The sequence below is a fragment of the Oryza brachyantha genome, chromosome 4 (genome assembly GCF_000231095.2).
Source record: "Oryza brachyantha chromosome 4, ObraRS2, whole genome shotgun sequence".
In the NCBI taxonomy this organism is placed as follows: Eukaryota; Viridiplantae; Streptophyta; class Magnoliopsida; order Poales; family Poaceae; genus Oryza; species Oryza brachyantha.
This window is the reverse complement of record NC_023166.2, coordinates 7,610,189-7,630,501: the sequence shown is the minus strand read 5'-3', so window position 1 is coordinate 7,630,501 and position 20,313 is coordinate 7,610,189. Positions and strand designations below refer to the sequence as shown.

The following is a 20,313-nucleotide window of genomic DNA, read 5'->3' as shown; positions in this document are numbered from 1 at the left end:
GGGGACCACAAATTCTGAAGTTTAAGAAATTTGAACTGATTAGTCTTATTTTTTGAAGTTTTTTTCTTAAATTTGGACAGTTTTTTTTTATAAATTTTAAAAATAGTGGGCATTTTTTTTTCTAGAAGAACCTCATACCGAATTATTGGAAAACTTGAAATTTCGGAAATTCAGATTCGAAATTGTAAACTGGTTGTGTGCAGTACTTTGGCCTTACCTTACCGATCTTCAGATATAATTTTTATTGCTAATCTGTATTGTAAAACAATGCATTACAACCTATCCATTCCAATACAGCAACTTGTGCATGCATGCTAACCAAAGACAAAAACAGCCTAAGTGAAAAAAAAGCACTATATTCTAAACTATTACATGTGAGTAGAGGGGAACACAAGGTGCTAATTGCCTATTAATGGTTTAGTGTTAAACATAACTTTCAATGTATCCTTAACAATATCTCATGGGAATAAAGGGTTTCAAAATAGAGCAATTGTCATTGTGTTTTTAAAAAATTCACCAATTAAACCTAGCCAAACAAAGAAGACTTTTGACTCTAGACGCATGCATATGCACATGTCTCAATAAAGAAGTAAATAAGTGGGTCATCCATTCCACTGTACATATCTTCATGAGTAAATGTACTTTGGAGTTATCCCACCTATCCATAAATAAGCTATATATTGCAGCTACTATATAAAGACAAAAGAGAGATATAAAGTTTAGTCCATACCCTCTTAAAAAAGCTGACATATATACGCTGCATGTGAGTGACATCACTGTGTGCATCTATTAACCAACCATCCATGCTTATCAATACAATGCATGTGAGTAAAGTCATAAACCAACCATCTATAGTTATCACATAGAACCATACTTCTCGTCTGTTGAACTATTTGTATACTTCGTGTCTTCAAATATTAGATCATGGCGATGTTCCATCACTGAAATACATAGTTATGAGGAGCAAACGAAACCGATGCTTTTTTTTTGAGCAAAGGTGCAAATTCTACTTGGACTGCTTGTGTTGTATCAAGGACGCCACTAGAATATGGAAGGCACTAGAGAGAGTTGAAGTAGGAGCTCCTAGAAATCACTCTCACAAAGATAGATGAAACTTCAAATATTGTTTCAGGGTCATAAATTTTGTTAATTTCAGAAGTAAATTGATTACACATTGTATATTGTTGACTTTTTGCATTTTAATTACTAAAACATTATAAATCATGCTTTAGAATACCTATGTGCAAGCTTGGTGTTTTTTTTCCTTTTACCAATAAGTTCATGTACAGCCTATATGTACTGCAGCACATCATGATTCAGAATGCTAGAAATCCAATTTATTCACCAGATGATGTCTTGTTTTGCAGAAAGTAAGATACAAACACTACCATTATCATATATGGCAGTGCATTTTTCTGGTCACTAGATTATAACTAAGTGCTTGTGGATTTATTAGTCTCATCATCATCAGAGTCTGGATAGTCCACAAGGCCTGCACCAATTCCGGCATCACTCTTGCAGGGGACATGGTCACCTGAGCAGCTGCTACCCTTGCTCTCTTCAAAATGGGCCTCATTTTCTTTTGGGAGTACCTGAACATTATAGGTGGAGACTTTCTGATCAGCAGACAATTTGGAGGTAGTCTTGTACATGGTCCCTTCAGCTGCATCAAAGATTTTAGCATTGCCATGTCCCCTCTCATTTGATGCAACTTCAATTGATTTCACATTCTTCTTAGCTTCAGTGGAATTGACTTCTGCTTCTTCAGCTTCATCAGCTTCAGTTCCTCCGGAGATTTGGTCGTCGTAACTGAGAACATCCATGGTGTCCTGTCCAGGATCTGCATTGTACAGGATGAAGTTGAATCAAGCCAGTTTAAAAGTAAACATGATAATCTAGCTGTTTCGTAAACTGAAGTTATATTAGTAATACTGTACTAGCTGTGAGACAGATTGTAAATGAAACATAGAAACAAATGTGAGATATTCTTGAAGCTTTAGCCATGATATTTATTAATGGAATAAAGTAATAAAACATTACCGTTACAAGATAACTTCTTTAAATTTCCTTTTCATATAAAACCTTTTTTGAAAGGGGCACAACATGGGAGGCCTCTACAGTTAAAAATTTGTTAACTAAGAAAAGTAATAATTAGTAAGAGTTTAGTCAATTGTTTTGAAATATTTGGACAAAGCCCTCTTATCCTTCCTCAAAACAATATGTACCCAATTCTAGCATCAACAAAAGGGTTATCAAATAAATAGGCATATCAATTGATAGTTTTTCTTCGTGTAACTCCTAGCGAAATTTTCAGGCCGTTAATTAATCCTGCCAACTCTCTTGGTTTATTTACGTTTTCCATGTATCTCTCGCTTCATTAATTCACATGCAACGTTACTTTTTCTATCTTACGCATGCATATACTAGGTGTGGCAGGGATTGGGATTTAATATTTCCAGCCAGTGAAATCATCATCCTAATGAAGACATTTCATATACTTGTTCATAGTTCTCTTTCAAAAAAAAAAAAACTTGTTCATAGTTCTAGCAGGATATATACTTGAAGACATTTCATATCCAAATTCTTCTACAAACTGCTGAAAAATGATTTAGTTAGTGAAAAGCTAGTTCGAAACCCAACCTTGCAGTAACTCCCTGATCTTCTCCATCCTCAGAAATTTCAGGTCAACATGCTGCCACAAATCACCCACAGTTGCCTCGGTAAGGGGCTTCTTGACCAGAAAACACGCACCAAGTTGAACACACCTCGTCATTGTTGGCATTGTTGTTTCAGCTGACATCACTAGTAACAAAGCAAAGAGTTATAAAATACAGTTTCCTAACAAATTATAATTTTTTCTTTACAGATACACCATACATCAGAGAACATCAAGTTGAATTAGAACAGGATTTTGCATACTTACTGATCACCTGAAGGTCTTCACGTTGTCCTCTTGCAGCTTCGAGGAACTGAAAACCACTGAGTTGATTCATGTCAACTGCTGCCAAGACAAACGCAACGTCTTGCGCATAGTTTTCCAGGAAAAGGAGAGCATTCACAGGGCTTGTGTATACTATCACTGAAAGAGTAAACAAGACCTTTGAAGACACATATATATGGAATGCAGTACCCTTTCAGAACTGTATAAATACATTTACAGATACCATATATAACATATCTGAGATCTGTAACATATAGCCCGGAAATAATGTATCGAATAAGTAGTATTGTAGATACCCAAATGAAAAAACAAAACTGGATTATTGTCACTCCTGAGCTTTTGGTTGCTTTTATTATCTGGAACTCTAGAAGTGAAAAATCATCTAGACATGCATTTGTTATGTATGAACGAATTTTTTGGAGAAGTATTATTCTTTAAATGGAAAATCACAAAATCGCATGCCGTCGGAGGGAAATCACAAAAATAGCGGGCAGTCGGACGGCGGGAGGTCAATAGCTACCTGTCGACGTTCTCCTGTTCGGCAGGTGGGCCAATCAAACGTCGGAAGGGCGACAGGGCCCACCACCGGCCACCATGCGGCCTGTCGATCTGGGGACGTTCGACAAGTCCCCCCGCCGCCAGCCTGTCGAACTGGGGATGTTCGATAGGCCCCCCACCGACTTCGACAGGCGCCCTGTCGAACAGGGGGAGTTTGACAGGCCTAGGCGTTGCCCTGTCGAACTCCCACAGGAGGACAGGGCCCCTATCGGTCTACCAACATTCGACTGGCTACTATTTTTGCCATTTTCTGCAGCCGGACTCCAAATTTGCGATTTTCCGCAGCCGGACTCCAAATATTTCTCCAAAAAATTCATGTATGAACTCTATATAGGAGTTTTAATGAACTTACCATGAAAGTTGAGACTAGAGAGCAGGCTTCTTGCATAGTTCGCATGGCACTTATCTTCGTCAACGATTATGACAAAAACCCCATCAGGTGAGTTCCCTACCCCTTGAGCCATGAGTTTCTTAAAGCTATGGATACTACTTGCTTTGCTTCTCTTTTTTGTGTGTGAAGCCCACGGCCGCGGTTGAGTCTATTTATAGCATACTCCGAACATGGTTTCTGGTACAAACTTATTGTCGCTATATCATTATTGTATCATCTTCAATTAATGTGGGAGATCTCTGCATCATTTATATTCGTAGAATACTATAACACGGATATTTATAAAACTGCCCCTGCTAGCAGGTATACATATAATTTCAATGGAACTTAGGGGACTGCATATAAAATGTTCATATTTCAGTGACGCGTGTCATGTGTTAAATGAAAAGCCATAAATGTTCATATTTACTCTCCCAAACTATTTCATTGGAGCACTTAGCCCCCTAAACTATTTGTTGGATTATTTTACATCCCAAACTATTTAAGGCGGTTCGCTTTACTCTTTAATGCTACTTCTATTTTTGTTTCTCTCTATATTAGTCATAATTTGCATTACAACTTATATTAGCAAATCTTTTATAATTTTTCAAACTGCTAACATAGGTTGGAAGCACATAGATTGATTTAACCATCAATATTTTAAAGTTCAGCCAAATAGTCACGAAAAAAATTGAAAATAATTTTAAACTTTGATAACGGTGTAATCTATGACTCTAAAAAATCAGTTTAAAATACAACTTGTATTAGAATAGCCAAAAAGGAAAAATGTTATGAAGTAGTGAAGTGAACAATTTTTAATAGTTTAGGTGGTAAAATGAGCCAAAAATAGTTTAAAGGGTTAAGTGGATTTCTTTCCCTAAATGAAAGGTGCCATATAGACATATTATTTTCTTATATGAATCTAGTATAGTATTTCTTTATATAATATGGTCAGTAGAATGTAATTGAATTACACACGTTAATGGAAACTCAAGATGAAATTAGTGATTATTTAAGGAGAAGTAAACCTTTATACCTGATTTCATTGTAGGAACAAGGTTGTCAGTTTCGTGATACGACTTGTAGATTTATACAATCTACATTCCAAGCTTAACAATATATATTGATCATACTGTTGTTATTAGCAACCAAGATGTCATGATATTATTATTGCTCTTAGAGAATGTATTCATATAATTTGTAGAAATAACAAAATTAAACATAAAAAAAGATAAATCTCATTCCTACGGTACAATCCTGTGGTCCACACTGCTGGGAGAACAATGATCCTACCTAGGATCCTGATCATAACAGCCTTGTGTGGGGGTATTTGTTCCTCCTTACTGTTTCATTTTATATCACAGAAGAAAATTGTTACATAAAATATATTCAAACAATACTATAGTTCCCAATGGGATATTTGCCAATCTATGTTACGGTCCAAGCTAGCCTGAACTTGTACCATATGGAAACAAAATGAGTTGGCTATGTTGGCATTGGAACAATTACAATCATTATTGTGAAATTTACAGAGGAATAAAAAATGAATTTTTTTCTTGTGGAATGGAAAGGGGACAATTACAATTTTGTCACTGGTTTAAAACATTATTGCAAAAATTGCCACTAGAAAACTGCAAAAAAAAAAGGTCACTAGAATTATCATTCGAGTGGTATCCTTGCAATTTAGAGAAAACCACAGCGGTAAATTTGCAAAAGCCCAAAACTAATAATATTGATCTTCTCATGCTATGGAGCCACATTTTTTCATTTTATGTTACCCGAAGGCCAAAGGAGGTTGCTCGAAAAAAATTATTGTCCAAAGGCCTTGCATGATGCTTAAAAAAGTTAAACTTAAAATGAAATTCAGTAACTCTAACTCTAATTCTTAATTAGCTTACTCCATGATAGCAACCAGGTTACGATTTGCTACAGTGCATGAATTATAAGTCCAAAAACAATTTGTTTTTACTGGTGATTAAGACTTTCCCTGGTAGAGCCGCAAACAACAGTATAAGATTTAATTTTGCTTCCATGCTTCCTTTCAAAAAAAAAATTGAAATTTTGCTTCTATGCTCTTGATTGATGCACCAGTCATTCCTAATGGCAGACCAGCACCCCCCAAAGAAAGGATTTTTAGTACAACATCCAAACAGTGGTCTTGAAAAATGAATAGAGAATCATCCAAGGTCTTCTATGAGAATGTATCAGCTGAATTGAATGAGATAGCCTAAGATGTAATAAAGCATTTATAGCTTTTCAAGGTACACATAAATGTTACCAATGCTATGGAGTTAATGCACATCTCACATAGCTTCATTTATAAGTTTCTCATACATTCATATCTTATTTATTAATAAGCACTTTGATTTCTACATATTGATTGTTGTCATAGTAAATAGGGGATACGTAATAGTCTATTTATAGCTCGACGCTGGCATGAAGAACCACAAGCCGAAAAAACTAACCTGAGCATAATTAGGCTTGTCCAAAAAGCTCGAGGCCTACAAATAGCTAGAGGCTCGATTTGAGCTTCGCTCGAGCATGCTCTAAACAAGTTGATCAAGCTCGCACCTAACCCAAAGCTTGTGAGCTTTGCTGAGCTGAGCCCAAGCTTTTAATGAATTTTTACTGTGTATAGATATTATTGTTTATTTACTTGTTGATATAACAAACTAATAGAGAAATATACATTAGTATTAACCTACATAGTAAATTAGCACGTGTTAGAAACAAATATTTCAATTTAAACTTTCTCAGACTGATTTTTTTTCAAGTTTTTTGGGTGTAGAATATGGGACTAAGCCCAGGTTAGGTCAAGTTTGAACCGTGTGACACCGAATTTCCGTGTAACTATTGAAAATTATTTTAGTAAAAATATATGTTAAAAATTTCATTCTCTATGTACATATAAGAAGTAGGTGCCACAAATCTCATTTCAAAATTGTTTTCCCAAATAAAATTTTCATATTTAAATTTTGAAATTTGAATTACCTCTTAAAGACATTTCCCGATGGCAAATCGAAGAAATCACCTCAATTAACAAAAGTCTTAGTCAAATATCCATCTCTTGAATTCTTAGAAATTTATGTGAATCCAAATGACACATTTCAATTGAAATGCAAAGAGTAAATTTAAATCCTCCTAGACAACTCGTGAATTCCCCTCTAAATTCTAGCATCTCCCTATAAATCTATTCAGAGTTCATTCCATAAAAAATACCAAAATTCCCTAGAAAGACCTTGCTGTCAAACTCCTGAAATTTCTGTGAATTCAAATAACAGATCTCAATTCAATTATCAATTCAAATACTCTAAATACTCATTCAAATAAAGTAAAGAAAACAACCAAAAACTACTATGCCAATCAGGCTGCCTTTCCTCTTCTTCGATGTCCCCTAGAACAACCTAGCCAGCTCACTTTTCTTTTTCCCCTCTCTCTTCCTTTCCTGGCCACTATGTCGCGTGGGCGTGTATCACTGCACGAGTTTTCCCCTAGTTTATACTATAAAAACAAAATTAAAGAAATTATTTTTCTTAAGTCAATAATTAATTAAGAGAAAACAAATCATCAAATAAAGGAAAAGGTACGAATTACCCCTCTGAATTATCGTGGTCGACCGAATTACCCCCTTAACTCCGAAAACCAGACATCTGAACTTTCAATATCGGGTAAATTACCCCCTCGACCCAATCCAAAACAGTTTCGTTATACGTAGTGTACACGTGGCAGTCCAGTCATCGTTTTCTTAATAGAGTTCCCGTAGGACTCTATTAATTTTGTCACACCGGAGTTCTAATATAATCCGCTATTCGTGGTAGCTATAAACCCCGTTTTCCCACCTCAAGCCACTGGCATGTCTCCTTCTCCCTCGTGTGTGTGCTGCCTGCCCAAGCCAAGCTGCCGCTGCTCAACCGTGCGTGCGCCGGCCGCTGCCGCCTCTAGCCGCCGCTGACTACGTGCATCACTGCCTCGCCAAGCCGTCGCCTGCTAGCCACTGCCGCCGGCCGAGCCCTAACCGAGCCATCGCGCCCTGCTGCTGCTGCTTGTTGCCTCCGTTTGCTGCTGTGCTGCCACCACATGAATCCCAAGTTCGTGTGTGGTTCTGTCTGCCCGTGTTTCAATCGACGTCGGCCGTGGTCGAGTTGTCGCTGGTCATTCCGCCTTTGTCGTCAAGATCAGATCCGTTCACCGGCTGTCACGGGTCGTTTTTCATGCATGGCAGAGTCATTAACGTCCCATCTCGTCGTAAGGGTAAAGGTTTGTTTTTCCTTTCTTTTTCCTTGTTCCGTTCGGTCATTGTCGTGCTCATGATCGTCTTTGCGATCACAGGTTTCGTTCGTCTTCGCCAGTTTAATAAATCGTTAAATATATTTTTAGTTTCACTAGAAAACAACAGAACTTCTAAAATTCCTAACTACTGAAATTTGAATGGAATACACTATTTTTATTGTATAGTACAAACAGGAAAATACACTATTTTTATTGTATTCTTGACAATTTTATTGATCCACTGAAATTTGAATGGACTTAAATGGACTTCATCCATTCAAATTTCATTGGATCAATAAAATTGTCAAGAATACAATAAAAATAGTGTATTTTCATGTTTGTACTATACAATATACTGTTTTGAGTGTTTTTACTTCTATGTTCAGGATTATGTGTTTCTAACGCTCCCGTTTATTACGAATTCGTAGCTCATGCTAGTTCAAAGCCTCAATACCAGTCGTACTTTTCCCCTGTACCCTGTTCTAAAATTATTTTTGATTTATAAATTATTTATGCATCATTTTGCAATTACATGTATGATGGGTTATCCTATGCTTACGCTATTGAGCCATATATTGTATTCCCTTTAACTTGTTACTTTGGGTTAAATTATATGATGAAGAATATTGTGCTTAGCCATGTTTAGTTTAATTTAACTCATGTAAGTGGGAGGGAATACTATTCTACTTATTCATACCCCTTGAGTTGTGATCAACTCCTAATGAAAGTAATTGATGGTATAGTGCTTTACGAAATCAATGAAAATATGGTTTAATGGTGGACCATGGTGCATGGTTTTGCAAGTCATGTCCATGGTAGTTAAGAATCGATTCATAGGAAATTCTTCTGAGAATAATTGTACTTACCGCAAGCCGGCGTGCGCAATGGCTAGACATGAAGTATAGCTTTCTCCTCCCCTAGGCACCAAGGCGAGGGTAGGTCGGATGGAGTTGGATCAGCCCGAGAAACGGTTGAACGGCTACCAGATTTACCGTGGCACAAGGGGATGGGCTATGTGGATGGTTTTGTCACAGCTTCTCATTGGGATGCCATGGTGGCAGACTAGCATACGGATACGTATGTTGGGGTTGTGCATTGTGGGTGAAGTTGTACACCTCTAATTAGTTTAAAACTATTTAAACAGCCATACTCATGGTTATGGGCGATCGACTGAGCTTCATTGTGATTACTCACACTCTTTTATAATAAATGAATATGGATAATAATTTGCTAGTATAGATGAGTGAAGCTAGTATTATGTGGTTTAGCATGGTGTTAGTGGATGGTTGAGCCTAGTGCACGTGTAACGTTGACCGGTTGTTGGTTTAATATTGATTAATACTTATCAATGTTTCATCTTTGCTAAATAAATGTTTCAAAAATGTTGTTTTATGCAAAATAACCATAAGTCATTTTGTTGTACGTGTATGTATCTATATTGCATTTGTTGGTGTGACTTATTGACTACGGTGGGTGGTATTCAGTCTTGTAATTTCTCCCTTTTCCCTCAGAAGCTGGCTACGAGTCAAAGGATGTCCCTTCGGAAGGTTAAGGCATTTTCTTTGCTCAAGTACACCTATTGTTCACTGCCATGAGAATTAGTTTCGCTTACTTCCGCTACATTTGTAAGACTTTGCTATTTTAATTATTTTACAAGACGATGGCTACTGTTATTCAAATGTTATGTGTACTTAGGCTAGTCCTAGACTAGCATTTATTATATGGTATTGTTCAAAAAGTGGTTGAATTTCTAGGCGTGACATTGTAACACACCACGTCACACCTCAATACACCAAGTTGGCCCTTCCCATGCATCGCATGATGCGACACACCACATTGCACCAAGTCAGAAGCTCCCACCATGAATCGTGCTAGCCACGTGGGTCCATGCATGATGATTTCAATGTATCTGTCATGACGGCACCGAAGCCCTCTAATGTCCCACTCCATCAATGCCACTCATGTGACCACGTCAGCAATAGCTCACCCATCTCAATGTCCTAACATGACCAACGTGTGTTGCCGTGACACGATCCATTCGCCAACGCCAATCACCATCCGTCTCCACGCCACGACATGACCAAACTTGCATATGCGTGTGAGAGCGTTGTGCCACCAATGAACGTCACTGAGCGATTGCCTCATCTTCCTTCTCTGACCATCCAGTACCACCCCCTACCCCCCATCCTCCCCTATCATGTCACCCTTCCCTCACTTGTCCAAACAACGCACCGACACCCCCTACGGAGCACCAAGAAGTCAACCTTCCCTCGTTAAGTGTTCCCCAACCTCACCCAACCACCTTAGCTATAAAAGCCAAAGCCCCAACCATATGCAACCGTGCCATCTCTATCTGGCCTCCTTCCCCTCTAGTGTAGTCTTATCACTCCCCCATCGAACTCCCATCCATCGAACTCCCCTTTGTCATATTGACACGTGCTTCACCTTGCTTCGCTGCACCATCCCCACATCGTATACCTTTTTCCCACACTATTAGTGTTGTGGATATGGTGTACCCCCATTGACATGCACTTACCTCAGCAGAAGTACCACATACCCAATTCTATACAGTAGAGGAAGGAAATTGTATTCGAGTAAGGAAAAATATGTAGTTAAATCTAGGTATGATTCTACCTACCTGACCGTTTAGCCCATGGACTTATCAAAGTCCTATCAGTTCCTATCAAGATTTTTTTAAAATAGTATCAATACTTATCTTCCTAGTTATACTTGGACAAGCGAACAAATGTGAGTATAAATACAAGACCCCCAGGAGAGGAGACAACCCAACATGATTTGAGAAACCAACGGACCCCAAGAGGCAACCCGTGATCAATACAACTTAATAGACCATGAGGGGCAATTAGAAGCCAAAAGAATACAAATCTCATCAAGACAATATTGAAGAAGTCAAACAATATCTAGCCACCAACAACCATTTCCATTCTACCATGTTGATAAAGTTACATATTAGACTAGAGTTTCCTCCTTGTACGTCATCCTGATGTGGAGATTGAAATAATCGATGAAAACTGCTACAGCCGATAGGAGTAGAGCTATTATCTGATGGGGGCTGAACCTATATAAAAACGCATCTCTCCTTCTTGTTATTTTCTTAAGTACACCCTAGCACAAGTCAACCCTACATCCTCAAATATTGTAGCTGTATCTGTATTCGACAACACACACCACTGCTTCCTTTGACCAGAACGAGCCCGTTGTCCGTTCGACCATTCAACTGCCACCCAAGCCACCTCTTCATAGCCGTCAATCACAACCTTCCGTGGACCAACCCACCAAGCTCTAGCCCTTGGCCGCCATCTGCTAGTGCCTGTACTTGCATTGGCCTTGCCTCCTCGCAGTGATGAAACAAAAAGCACAAAAGATGAAGAAGAGAAGGGAGGAGATCCACATGAGGGCCCACAAACTGGCCCCACCTCCTTGACTATCACGTCCTAATAAATCCACCTTGAGTTTAAAAAATAATTTTCTAATTGGAATTATAGAATTTATTAAAATGTAAAGGAAATCATAAACCCTAAAATACATCCCAAAACATTCAAAATATGGATTGGAGTATTTTTCTTAAATTCTTCATGTGCTAAAATACTTAACCAAAATCCTTTCCTCTGACTAATCCATGACTTGGCCTAGTTGGCCCATCCTTTCTCCCTCCTCCCTCTCTCGGGCCTCTCTTTCCTTTGGCCCAATCTCTCCCTCTCTCTCTCTCTCTCTCTCTCTCTCTCTCTCTCTCCACCTGAGTGCAAGATTGGTTCTAGTGTACAATAAGTACTCCCAAATCCCACGTCCACTATCATCACTTACATAAATACCTAACTAATTAAAATCTAATTAAATTCTCTTGGTAAAAATGCACCACTTATGCTAGATTTTAGTACTTTTAGCCAAATATGCACCTACTAACCATATACAAGACACACCATCGGCTTAAAATGCTTGGGCCATGTGATACAAAATTAGGCACCCAATCTTTTGATGGGTTCGATTTTGTGATGTGAAAGTGATGATGCTTTCGATTAGTCGGTTGTTGCCTCATAATTGTTACACCGGCATGATTAGTAGTTATCAACAATGCTCTCAAATGACTGACCTCACCACAAAGGTTTTCCTCCTGCAAACAGTCTAAGAAACTCACAAGAATAAGAAAACATAATCTAAGTTGTAGATAGATAATTAAGCACACGGAGTTGGGGTTCCACAAACTGATATAGTGGAAAAATTCCTAAGTGGCATACTAATTTAAGCAAAATTTAAACCCTAAAAATAACGATGGAAAGTCAGTCATAAAAAAGGTCGACAGAGCAAAACTCTATAACAAGGCCCAAGGCTAAAAATGCTCAGACGGGAAGAGTTGTGTGGCTTGTTTTGACTATTGAAAATAGCTCAAATCGAATTTTTTACATTGAACCAAAACCATCTTAAAGTAGACTTCTAATTCTTTCTAATAGGTACTCATGGGACCCAAGAAGCTTTGTGCATTAGTGGCTATGTCCATTTGAAATTGGTGTTCTCCGGAGGCTTGGAACCACAAACAAATTTTTTTTTGCACTCAAAAGCTTCTCTTCTACACTTGCATTCATATTTTTTCCCATAGCATTACCCCCAAGTTCTTAACGATAATCAAATCATCACAAGGATTAAATGGTATGTCGTCATTAGATATATTTATATGTAAACATAGGAATGGATTTACCTAATGATTAGGTTGACAGGCACATGTGCGAGTTATTGGAGCTTGCATCATTGGTTTATTTTGTTTAGCTTATGGCATGTTTGTATCCACGTAAAGATGTCCTCATCGCCATGTAGGCCTTGGGACTATGTTCCCTTAGCCCATAGGCCTAATGCCAAGCCCAGTAAGTTAGCCTCTCCCTTTTCCTAGCTACCTTATACATGTGTAAAGGTAGTTGGGAATACCACATACCCAAGGATATATGGAAGGTAAAAATCAGAAATGGATAGTAACAGAGGTAGGGATAGAAGTTCCTCCTATATAAGGAAAGGATCTAGTAGTTTGACTTGGTAACAGTGAGGACTACTTACCTGTGCCAAGTTTGGTTACCTTGAGTTCTAGATGAAGAAGGGGTTCTAGATGAAGAAAGGGTTATAAGGGCATGTTCAAAAGTAAAACCTAGTATTGACTCTTACATTGTCTATGTCAACAATACTAAATCATTTTATAAGCGTATGTACAAAGGTAGTGTCATCATATTTGCTCACGTGGCAATGGAGAGAGTCAGCTAATGATCGCCATTGTACATGCCCTAAGGGTCTCCCAAGAGGGGAGGGAAGCTAATCATAAGTATCAGACAAACCACGCTACATCAAGCTGGTTGCAAGGAGGATCTTGCGTATAGACAATGACTACTGTTATCGATTACAGCTTTCACCTTTTCAGTCGAGATTAGTTGGTAGGCCAGATTAGACACCTCTCCATATGGTACTTGTTGTGGTATCTCCGTTAACAACACATATAAACTAGACTAGGCCTATTAACCATATAGGGGATCTGAACCAGTATAAATCTCTCTATGTTATTCCTCTTCATGCATTCTCACGAATACCTTTGTAACATCTGACTCTATGTCCTCTAAATATAGTATTCGGGATCTCTTGTAGTGTGACCTATGGGTATTCTAGAGTACTCCTAGTTAAGTAATTAGTTGGCTTAGGAAAGTCTAGTGCCAATAGGACTAGAGTCATCAAAGTGGCTACTCATGAGTTCTGGTGGAAATCACGGTGGTAGCCTATCTAGCATCGATTCTTTATGGAACCATGTTGAGGTAATAGACAACCTAGGTTGGCTTTGGAAAGGCTTTGTCGCCAACTTTCGATATTGTCCAGTACTCGCAATCAGTTTCGTGTTGTGTGGGGTAAAGTGTGCAACCTCTATAGAATTGAACTAAACTACTCAAACAATTTTGCCTACAATCAAGGGTGAATTCATGTTCTTGATGAAATTGGATGTGGGGTGAGAATCGTTACCAGGGTTAATCCATGTGACTAATGGATGACCTGAGTGATTTGAAATGGTTTTATGTGGCCTAGAATGTCATAACAACATTATAGGATAGGCTATGAAGAGCCTGTAGTTATAAATAGATAGGACCAAAGTTCGTGACTTAAGATAAGACTTCCTAGATCAACAGGTACCACTGATCTAAAAGACCATAAGCACACCTTCCATAATCCTACAAGGCATGATGAGATTGTCGACTAGGTTTAGATTAGTCCATTGTGATGTAATTAATCTTCATATAGGTTTGTTTCCATTAGGGAGTTAGGGGAGCCTATACGTGTATATACCCCACTTATTTAAGGGCCTAATATCTTCTCTCCTTACATAAATTAACCAAGTAATTCACATAATCATTATCAACTAACTAATCAATGGCACCGGTCAAATTAAGAAATGAGGCAAACCGAGAATCCATGCAAGTCTCACAGATATCAAGAATATAATATATTGGATGTCTTTATTCAAGTATATCCAATTTTTTGTGCATGCCTACAATCTACTAGTTTTTTCTTATAGAGTGCACCATTTTGATAGAGTTGTACTTTAAAATTATTTATGCTTCTTCTGTAACACTATAAACACCTAAGGTAGTGGCGTATCTAGGATTTTTGTTTGGGTGATCGAACTTACATAACTTTTTAATTGTCACAAATATAATATATAATATTATAATATAAAATTGATCAAAAGTGTATTTTATATGTTAATAAATACTTTTTTATATTTATTATATATATTCACTTAAGTTGAGATTTCATTTTTTGCCTTTAAAAAAAAGTTGAGATATTTTGGAGGACGACCATCTGTGTGTGCCTCCTAAGCTATCAGAACTATGTGGAATTTACTAGGGCTAAATCAAACATGGAAAGTAGTCAAAAACAAACATAGGATAGATTTAAGGCATGTGGATAATAAATCCATGGTTGAACAAGTTCCTTGTGTTTGGCCCTGCTCTAATAAGAGCATTGTAAGTTAAGGTGGTCAACCCGAAATGCAAACTTTTCTAAGATCATATATGCTAAAAAGTAAAATGGTTGAGAAGTAGGGAAAATGTGTTATGGATTTCTATAACATGGAAAAACTTTTTTTATATAAAAAGATGTTTATTTCTTCGAGAAAGGGTGACAAACTGGCAAACCATATAACGGATTATGTGCATGCAAATAAAACTGACGAGGCATTGGTTTATCAGATGAGAAGGGTTTTTCTAACTGGTGTACTCCAAAACTATAAAATTGTGGTTTATCTTTCATTCCTCTATGAATATTTTGACATGTGAAATAAGTTAATATCTATATGTGCAACTACTTCTCAAATTGCATTAAACATATAGACAAATATCATTAATGACCTTTTACTATATTATAAATGAGCATCCATAATCAACATATTAGTGGTGAATATCCTTAAATTTTTCATCCCCTTAAGCGATAGACATCAAAGAAATTTCTCACCCCTAAAGATTTTTAGAACACCATAAGGTTTCACATGAATAAATATCTAACCATATGGGATGACAGACACTAAGACAAGTATTCCTCTACTCATTTTTAAAGAAGGGAACAAGTCTACTTAACTCTATGTAATATATAGTTTGGTCCACTAAACCCCTGAAGTACGAAACCGGGTATTCTATCTCGTTGAAATTTAAACCGGTTCAAATAATTCTTTAGAGAGATCTTGGGTGATGATGTGGCAGCTTTTATTCCTTATGTGGTAGGTGGTATTACTTTGGTGTTACATACATTAATCCATTTAATCTAAAGGGGTGATTGTTTGGTCTTTTTATATAAAAAGTCAAATAGCATATTTGTAAATAAAAAATAATTTATGAATAGAACTTTTATATGTGTTCGTAACGATCTAAAAGTGCATACTTCAAAATAAGTTGTGATAAAATAAACTCAAAATTTAATGCTTAAAATCAAATTTTATGTTATAAGTATAAGAAAAACAAAAAGATGGATATCTAAGTCTACCCAATCCACGTACTACTCTTATTGATCAACAAGCCCAAGAGTTACACAACTTCATCAATATGCATCTTTCTAAAAGAACAGTATTTAACATCCTCCACTGCCATGTCGTTGTTTACACTACACTCCACATATCTAAAACCACTTAGAAAACTACTCTACAGTGTTATTTGAACCCGTTTAAATACTTCAGAAGTAAAATACCCGGTTTCATACCTAAAGTGTTAAATGCCTTTCATTTGGTTAAACAGATTATTTTTTCCCTTAAAAACGAGTATGGATCAAGGGAGCACACGTGGCGAACAGTGGTGGGCCGGTTCGCCAAGAGTCCACGAAAACCTTGCAAGTTGCTCACTAAACTAAATTAAATTAAATTAAATTAAATTAATAAATAAATTATTATAAAAGGGAGTGAGGAAAAATAAATAAAATGAAACCTCCCTCCACTCCCAGCCGTCTGTCTGCTCCTCCGAAGATGGCCAAGCCGCCGCCGACAGAGGGGGAGGCGGAGGACGCCGCGGCGCTGCGGCGGCGGCTGCGGCGGCTGGTGGCTTCCGCCACCGCCGGCGGCGCCCCCGCGGCCGTGTTCGACGAGGCCGCCGCGGCGCTCGCGGCGCTGAGGGAGGCGGAGGTCGGCGGCGGCGGGAGGAAGGGCGCGGCGGGAGGGGGCGGGGAGGAGGCGGCGGCGGCCGTCGTCCCGGCGCGGTTCCTGTGCCCGATCTCGTCCGAGATCATGAGGGACCCCGTCGTCATCGAGTCCGGCCAGGTGGGGGTGGGGGGGTGCCAAAGAATTCCCTTGTTGCTTTGACTGCGCCATTGCTACGCCTGCTCAGTTCGTGCTCTTTGATTTCTTCATGTGTTGGCGACTACTGCTTTAGTTTGGTTCCCGAATTCATCAAATGCGGAAAAGAATTACGCACTGTGCGTGCGCCCTCGTAATCTGTGTACGTTGTTGGATCGTCTGGTGTCAGATTGATGGTAACTTTTTTTTTCCCGCCGGGGGGGTTAAATCAAACATGATTGTTGCCTATTATTATTGTTCTAATCAGTAGAGAGATATGGCACGTTTAGGTTTTGCAAATGTTAGGTTCTTTGTAGCTGTTTACCAGTGTTCGTGGATTACAGCAAATTTGTTAGTTGTGAGGAATTGAATATGTGGTCAACCGAAGAGCTGTTTGTACTGGAGGATTGTTATCTGTACTTGACAATGCCTGGAGCAGGTGAACTGAGCAACTGCAAATGTCACATTCGGTACATTTTATTAGGATCTTATATTTGATTAGTACAATTTGTTGCTACAGGAAAGGTAGCACTCTCTCAACTAATATTAAGTGCGCGATCAATGGCAGCCCTGCTTGGATATGGAAGGATTACACTCTATAATCCACATTGCCAATTTTAGACTAGTTTTATGTGCATCCTTGGGGAGTGTGAATTGAGGAACCTCAACTTCACATTTATGTCCTGCTGTGCATGTGATTATCAAAGTAGACTCAGAAGTTTTAAAGATGGATTTGATTACCTTGTAGTTATCACATAATGGAGTTGACTTTCGTCGTTACATTTGAAGCGTGTGAATTGAATGGTTATTGAGTCCAATTTGTTTCTTTCTAATACTTGTTCTGTAAGTATTAGTTATGGTATTATCTCGTGCATTCGCTTCACAACATGCAGAAGTTACCTAAAATTGTAGCATGGTTTCATTGCTTCACGAGTAAATCATGTTGATATATATGTTTTCTGTGCTTAAATTTCCATATGTGAATGTAGCTACCACTGGCACTTCCTCTATTTCCTTCAATAAAAAAACAAAGATTTATTTTGCATGCACTCTAAAACTTCAATTATTTGTATGCACCGATATATGTTAGTATGGGAATTTTATAGAATTATATATTACAACGCTGGCACTTGTATGAAGTTATAGTATGGCATAGACTGTACAGTTTGACATGTGTTTGGAGCATGTGGTGTGAAGTTTGGAGCTTGTTTATAATTTTGGCTAATCAGTTTCATACTCTGCTTTCTGTTAGTACTTGGCTTTTATGAGTACCATGGGGATCTTTTTTACAGTTATTATATGCTGATATTATAAAGGTTTCTAGGAATATGGAACAAAATAGTAAGTCAACAAATATGATCAGGAAATAGCTCTGTATAACTTGACAACAATGGAAGGAAATTGCCAGAGTTAAACACGATCATGGATGGTTTCAAAGTGCTAGGGTTTAGAGTTGACATAGCCACCTAATCAATTAGTACAAGAACACTATGCTTTGTAGACATGTTATCCTACTGATCTTATTTCTCGTTCCATGCAGACCTATGATCGGCAGTTCATTGAGGAGTGGTTTAGTGCAGGAAACCAGATATGCCCACAGACCCAACAAGTGCTCTCACACACCATTCTCATTCCTAACCAGCTTGTCCGTACCATGATCTCACAGTGGTGCATGGAAAATGGGATCACTTTACCACAGATTGAGAGCCAAAATGGAGATCGTGTTATTTGCCAAAATGAAGATCGTGTTATTTGTCAAAATGGAGATCGTGATATTTGTCAAAATAGTGAGCAGAAAAAATTTGATGAAATATTTGTCAAAATAACTTCTGCAACAAGCAGTGGTGAACGGAAGCAAGCAATCAAGGATCTTCGGCTTCTTACAAAACGTAACAGTGAATTCAGAGTTGTTTTAGAACAGAGACCAGATTCCATTGCACAAATGATCTTGGCACGGTCCACCCCAGGATTACAAAATGATGCACAAGTACTGGAGGACATGGTGACTATAATTCTCAACTTTTCGATCCATGATAGCAATAAGAAGATCATTGGAGATGATTCAGAAGCAATCCAATTTCTCATTTGGGCACTGAAATCAGGAGATATGGGGAGCCGTAGCAACTCTGCAGCTGCCATCTTTACTCTGTCAGCTATCGACTCAAACAAGGAGAAGATTGGTGAGTTAGGGGCAATGGAGCCTTTGATTGATCTCCTTGAACATGGCAACATCATAGCAAAGAAAGACGCAGCATCTGCGATTTTCAATCTTTGTCTTCTCCAGGAGAACAGGTCAATAGCCACAAGAAGTGGGATCATTGATGTGGCAATGAGAGCCATCGAAGATCACTCCCTTGTTAACGAGTCCTTAGCTATACTTGCTTTGCTATCAAGAAATCATGAGATGGTGGAGATCATCACCGAGTTTAATGGTACCGCTTCCATGCTCCGTTCGATAAGGGAGAGCGATTGCAAGCGCAGCAAAGAGAATGCGATGGTAGTTCTCTTCGCTATATGCACGTACAACAGGACAAAGCTGAAGGAGGTCGAGGCAGATGAGAGCATAAATGGTTCCCTGGCATTACTTGCACAAACTGGAACTCAAAGGGCAAGGAGGAAAGCTTCTGGCATCCTTGAGAAGATGAAGAGGACGATGCACAATAGGCATTGTTCATGTTAGCTCCAGCGACAAAGATGGAAGTTGGAGGAATGATGAACAATGAGGATGCTCATTTGATGTATACATATATAGCTATTTTCCTTTTTAGTATATAGGCGATTCGCATATGCATAGATGATAGTAAAGAGTATTGTTGGTATTGTCTGTTTTTTGGAATCTTGGCCATTTGAACAGGCAGCCGATTGAATTTTTCTCCAGCTTAGCAATCCACAGCATGCTGAGCAAATTTTGCTTTTGATTCAAAAGAAATATATGAATTTTGCTTGCTAAGACTCAGTCTGGAGATATCTCATCGCAGAAACTGCATTAGTAGGCTTTTTCAGGAAAACTGGAATTTTAAATCCATGTGTTTGTTATATTAATCAGGTCATCTCAGTATGACGCGGGAGAGACCTGATAATTTGAGTTGCATATTTGGAGTATTCACAATAAGTGGACTTAACTAAGAAGCCACTCAAACGGCATATCAGCTATGGCACTAAGTCCTCAAGACGTTTCCTACCGTCTTAAATATTCCAAAACTCAGATTAGATTTGAACTGCAGAAATATCTGGATTTGGGCTCTGTTACAACAGAGTATAGAGAACATGCAAATTTTTTGGTTTTTTTAAGGAAAAGCTAAGCGACATATTTGTAAATAGAAAAAAATTATAAATAAAAGTCTTATATATGTACTTAGCAATCTAAAATCTAAGGCT

General features: G+C 38.2%; 2 protein-coding genes across 2 annotated transcripts; one reads left to right on the top strand and one right to left on the bottom strand.

Moving 5' to 3' along the window:
- Positions 1-1,428: 1,428 nt before the first annotated feature.
- LOC102701352 (two-component response regulator ORR29-like) lies at positions 1,429-3,963 on the bottom strand. Its single transcript, XM_006653224.2, has 4 exons — positions 3,852-3,963; positions 2,924-3,079; positions 2,641-2,802; positions 1,429-1,840 (listed from the first exon to the last, which is right to left on the bottom strand). The coding sequence occupies exons 1-4, from the start codon at positions 3,961-3,963 to the stop codon at positions 1,434-1,436; spliced, it is 837 nt and encodes a 278-aa protein (XP_006653287.1). The 3' UTR covers positions 1,429-1,433.
- Positions 3,964-16,629: 12,666 nt separating this feature from the next.
- Positions 16,630-19,885, top strand: LOC102701076 (U-box domain-containing protein 9-like). The gene is made up of 2 exons (XM_006653223.3): positions 16,630-16,920; positions 18,476-19,885. The coding sequence occupies exons 1-2, from the start codon at positions 16,630-16,632 to the stop codon at positions 19,613-19,615; spliced, it is 1,431 nt and encodes a 476-aa protein (XP_006653286.3). The 3' UTR covers positions 19,616-19,885.
- The last annotated feature ends 428 nt before the right edge of the window (positions 19,886-20,313 follow it).

Bases quoted from the DNA above. Each gene is read 5' to 3' on its own strand.
- LOC102701076 (XM_006653223.3), top strand. From the start codon at position 16,630: ATGGCCAAGCCGCCGCCGACAGAGGGGGAGGCGGAGGACGCCGCGGCG. The intron at 16,921-18,475 runs GTGGGGGTGGGG...CGTTCCATGCAG, and splicing joins TCGTCATCGAGTCCGGCCAG to ACCTATGATCGGCAGTTCAT.
- LOC102701352 (XM_006653224.2), bottom strand. From the start codon at position 3,963: ATGGCTCAAGGGGTAGGGAACTCACCTGATGGGGTTTTTGTCATAATC. The intron at 3,080-3,851 runs GTAAGTTCATTA...TTACTCTTTCAG, and splicing joins CTCTAGTCTCAACTTTCATG to TGATAGTATACACAAGCCCT. The intron at 2,803-2,923 runs GTAAGTATGCAA...CTTTGTTACTAG, and splicing joins TGAAGACCTTCAGGTGATCA to TGATGTCAGCTGAAACAACA.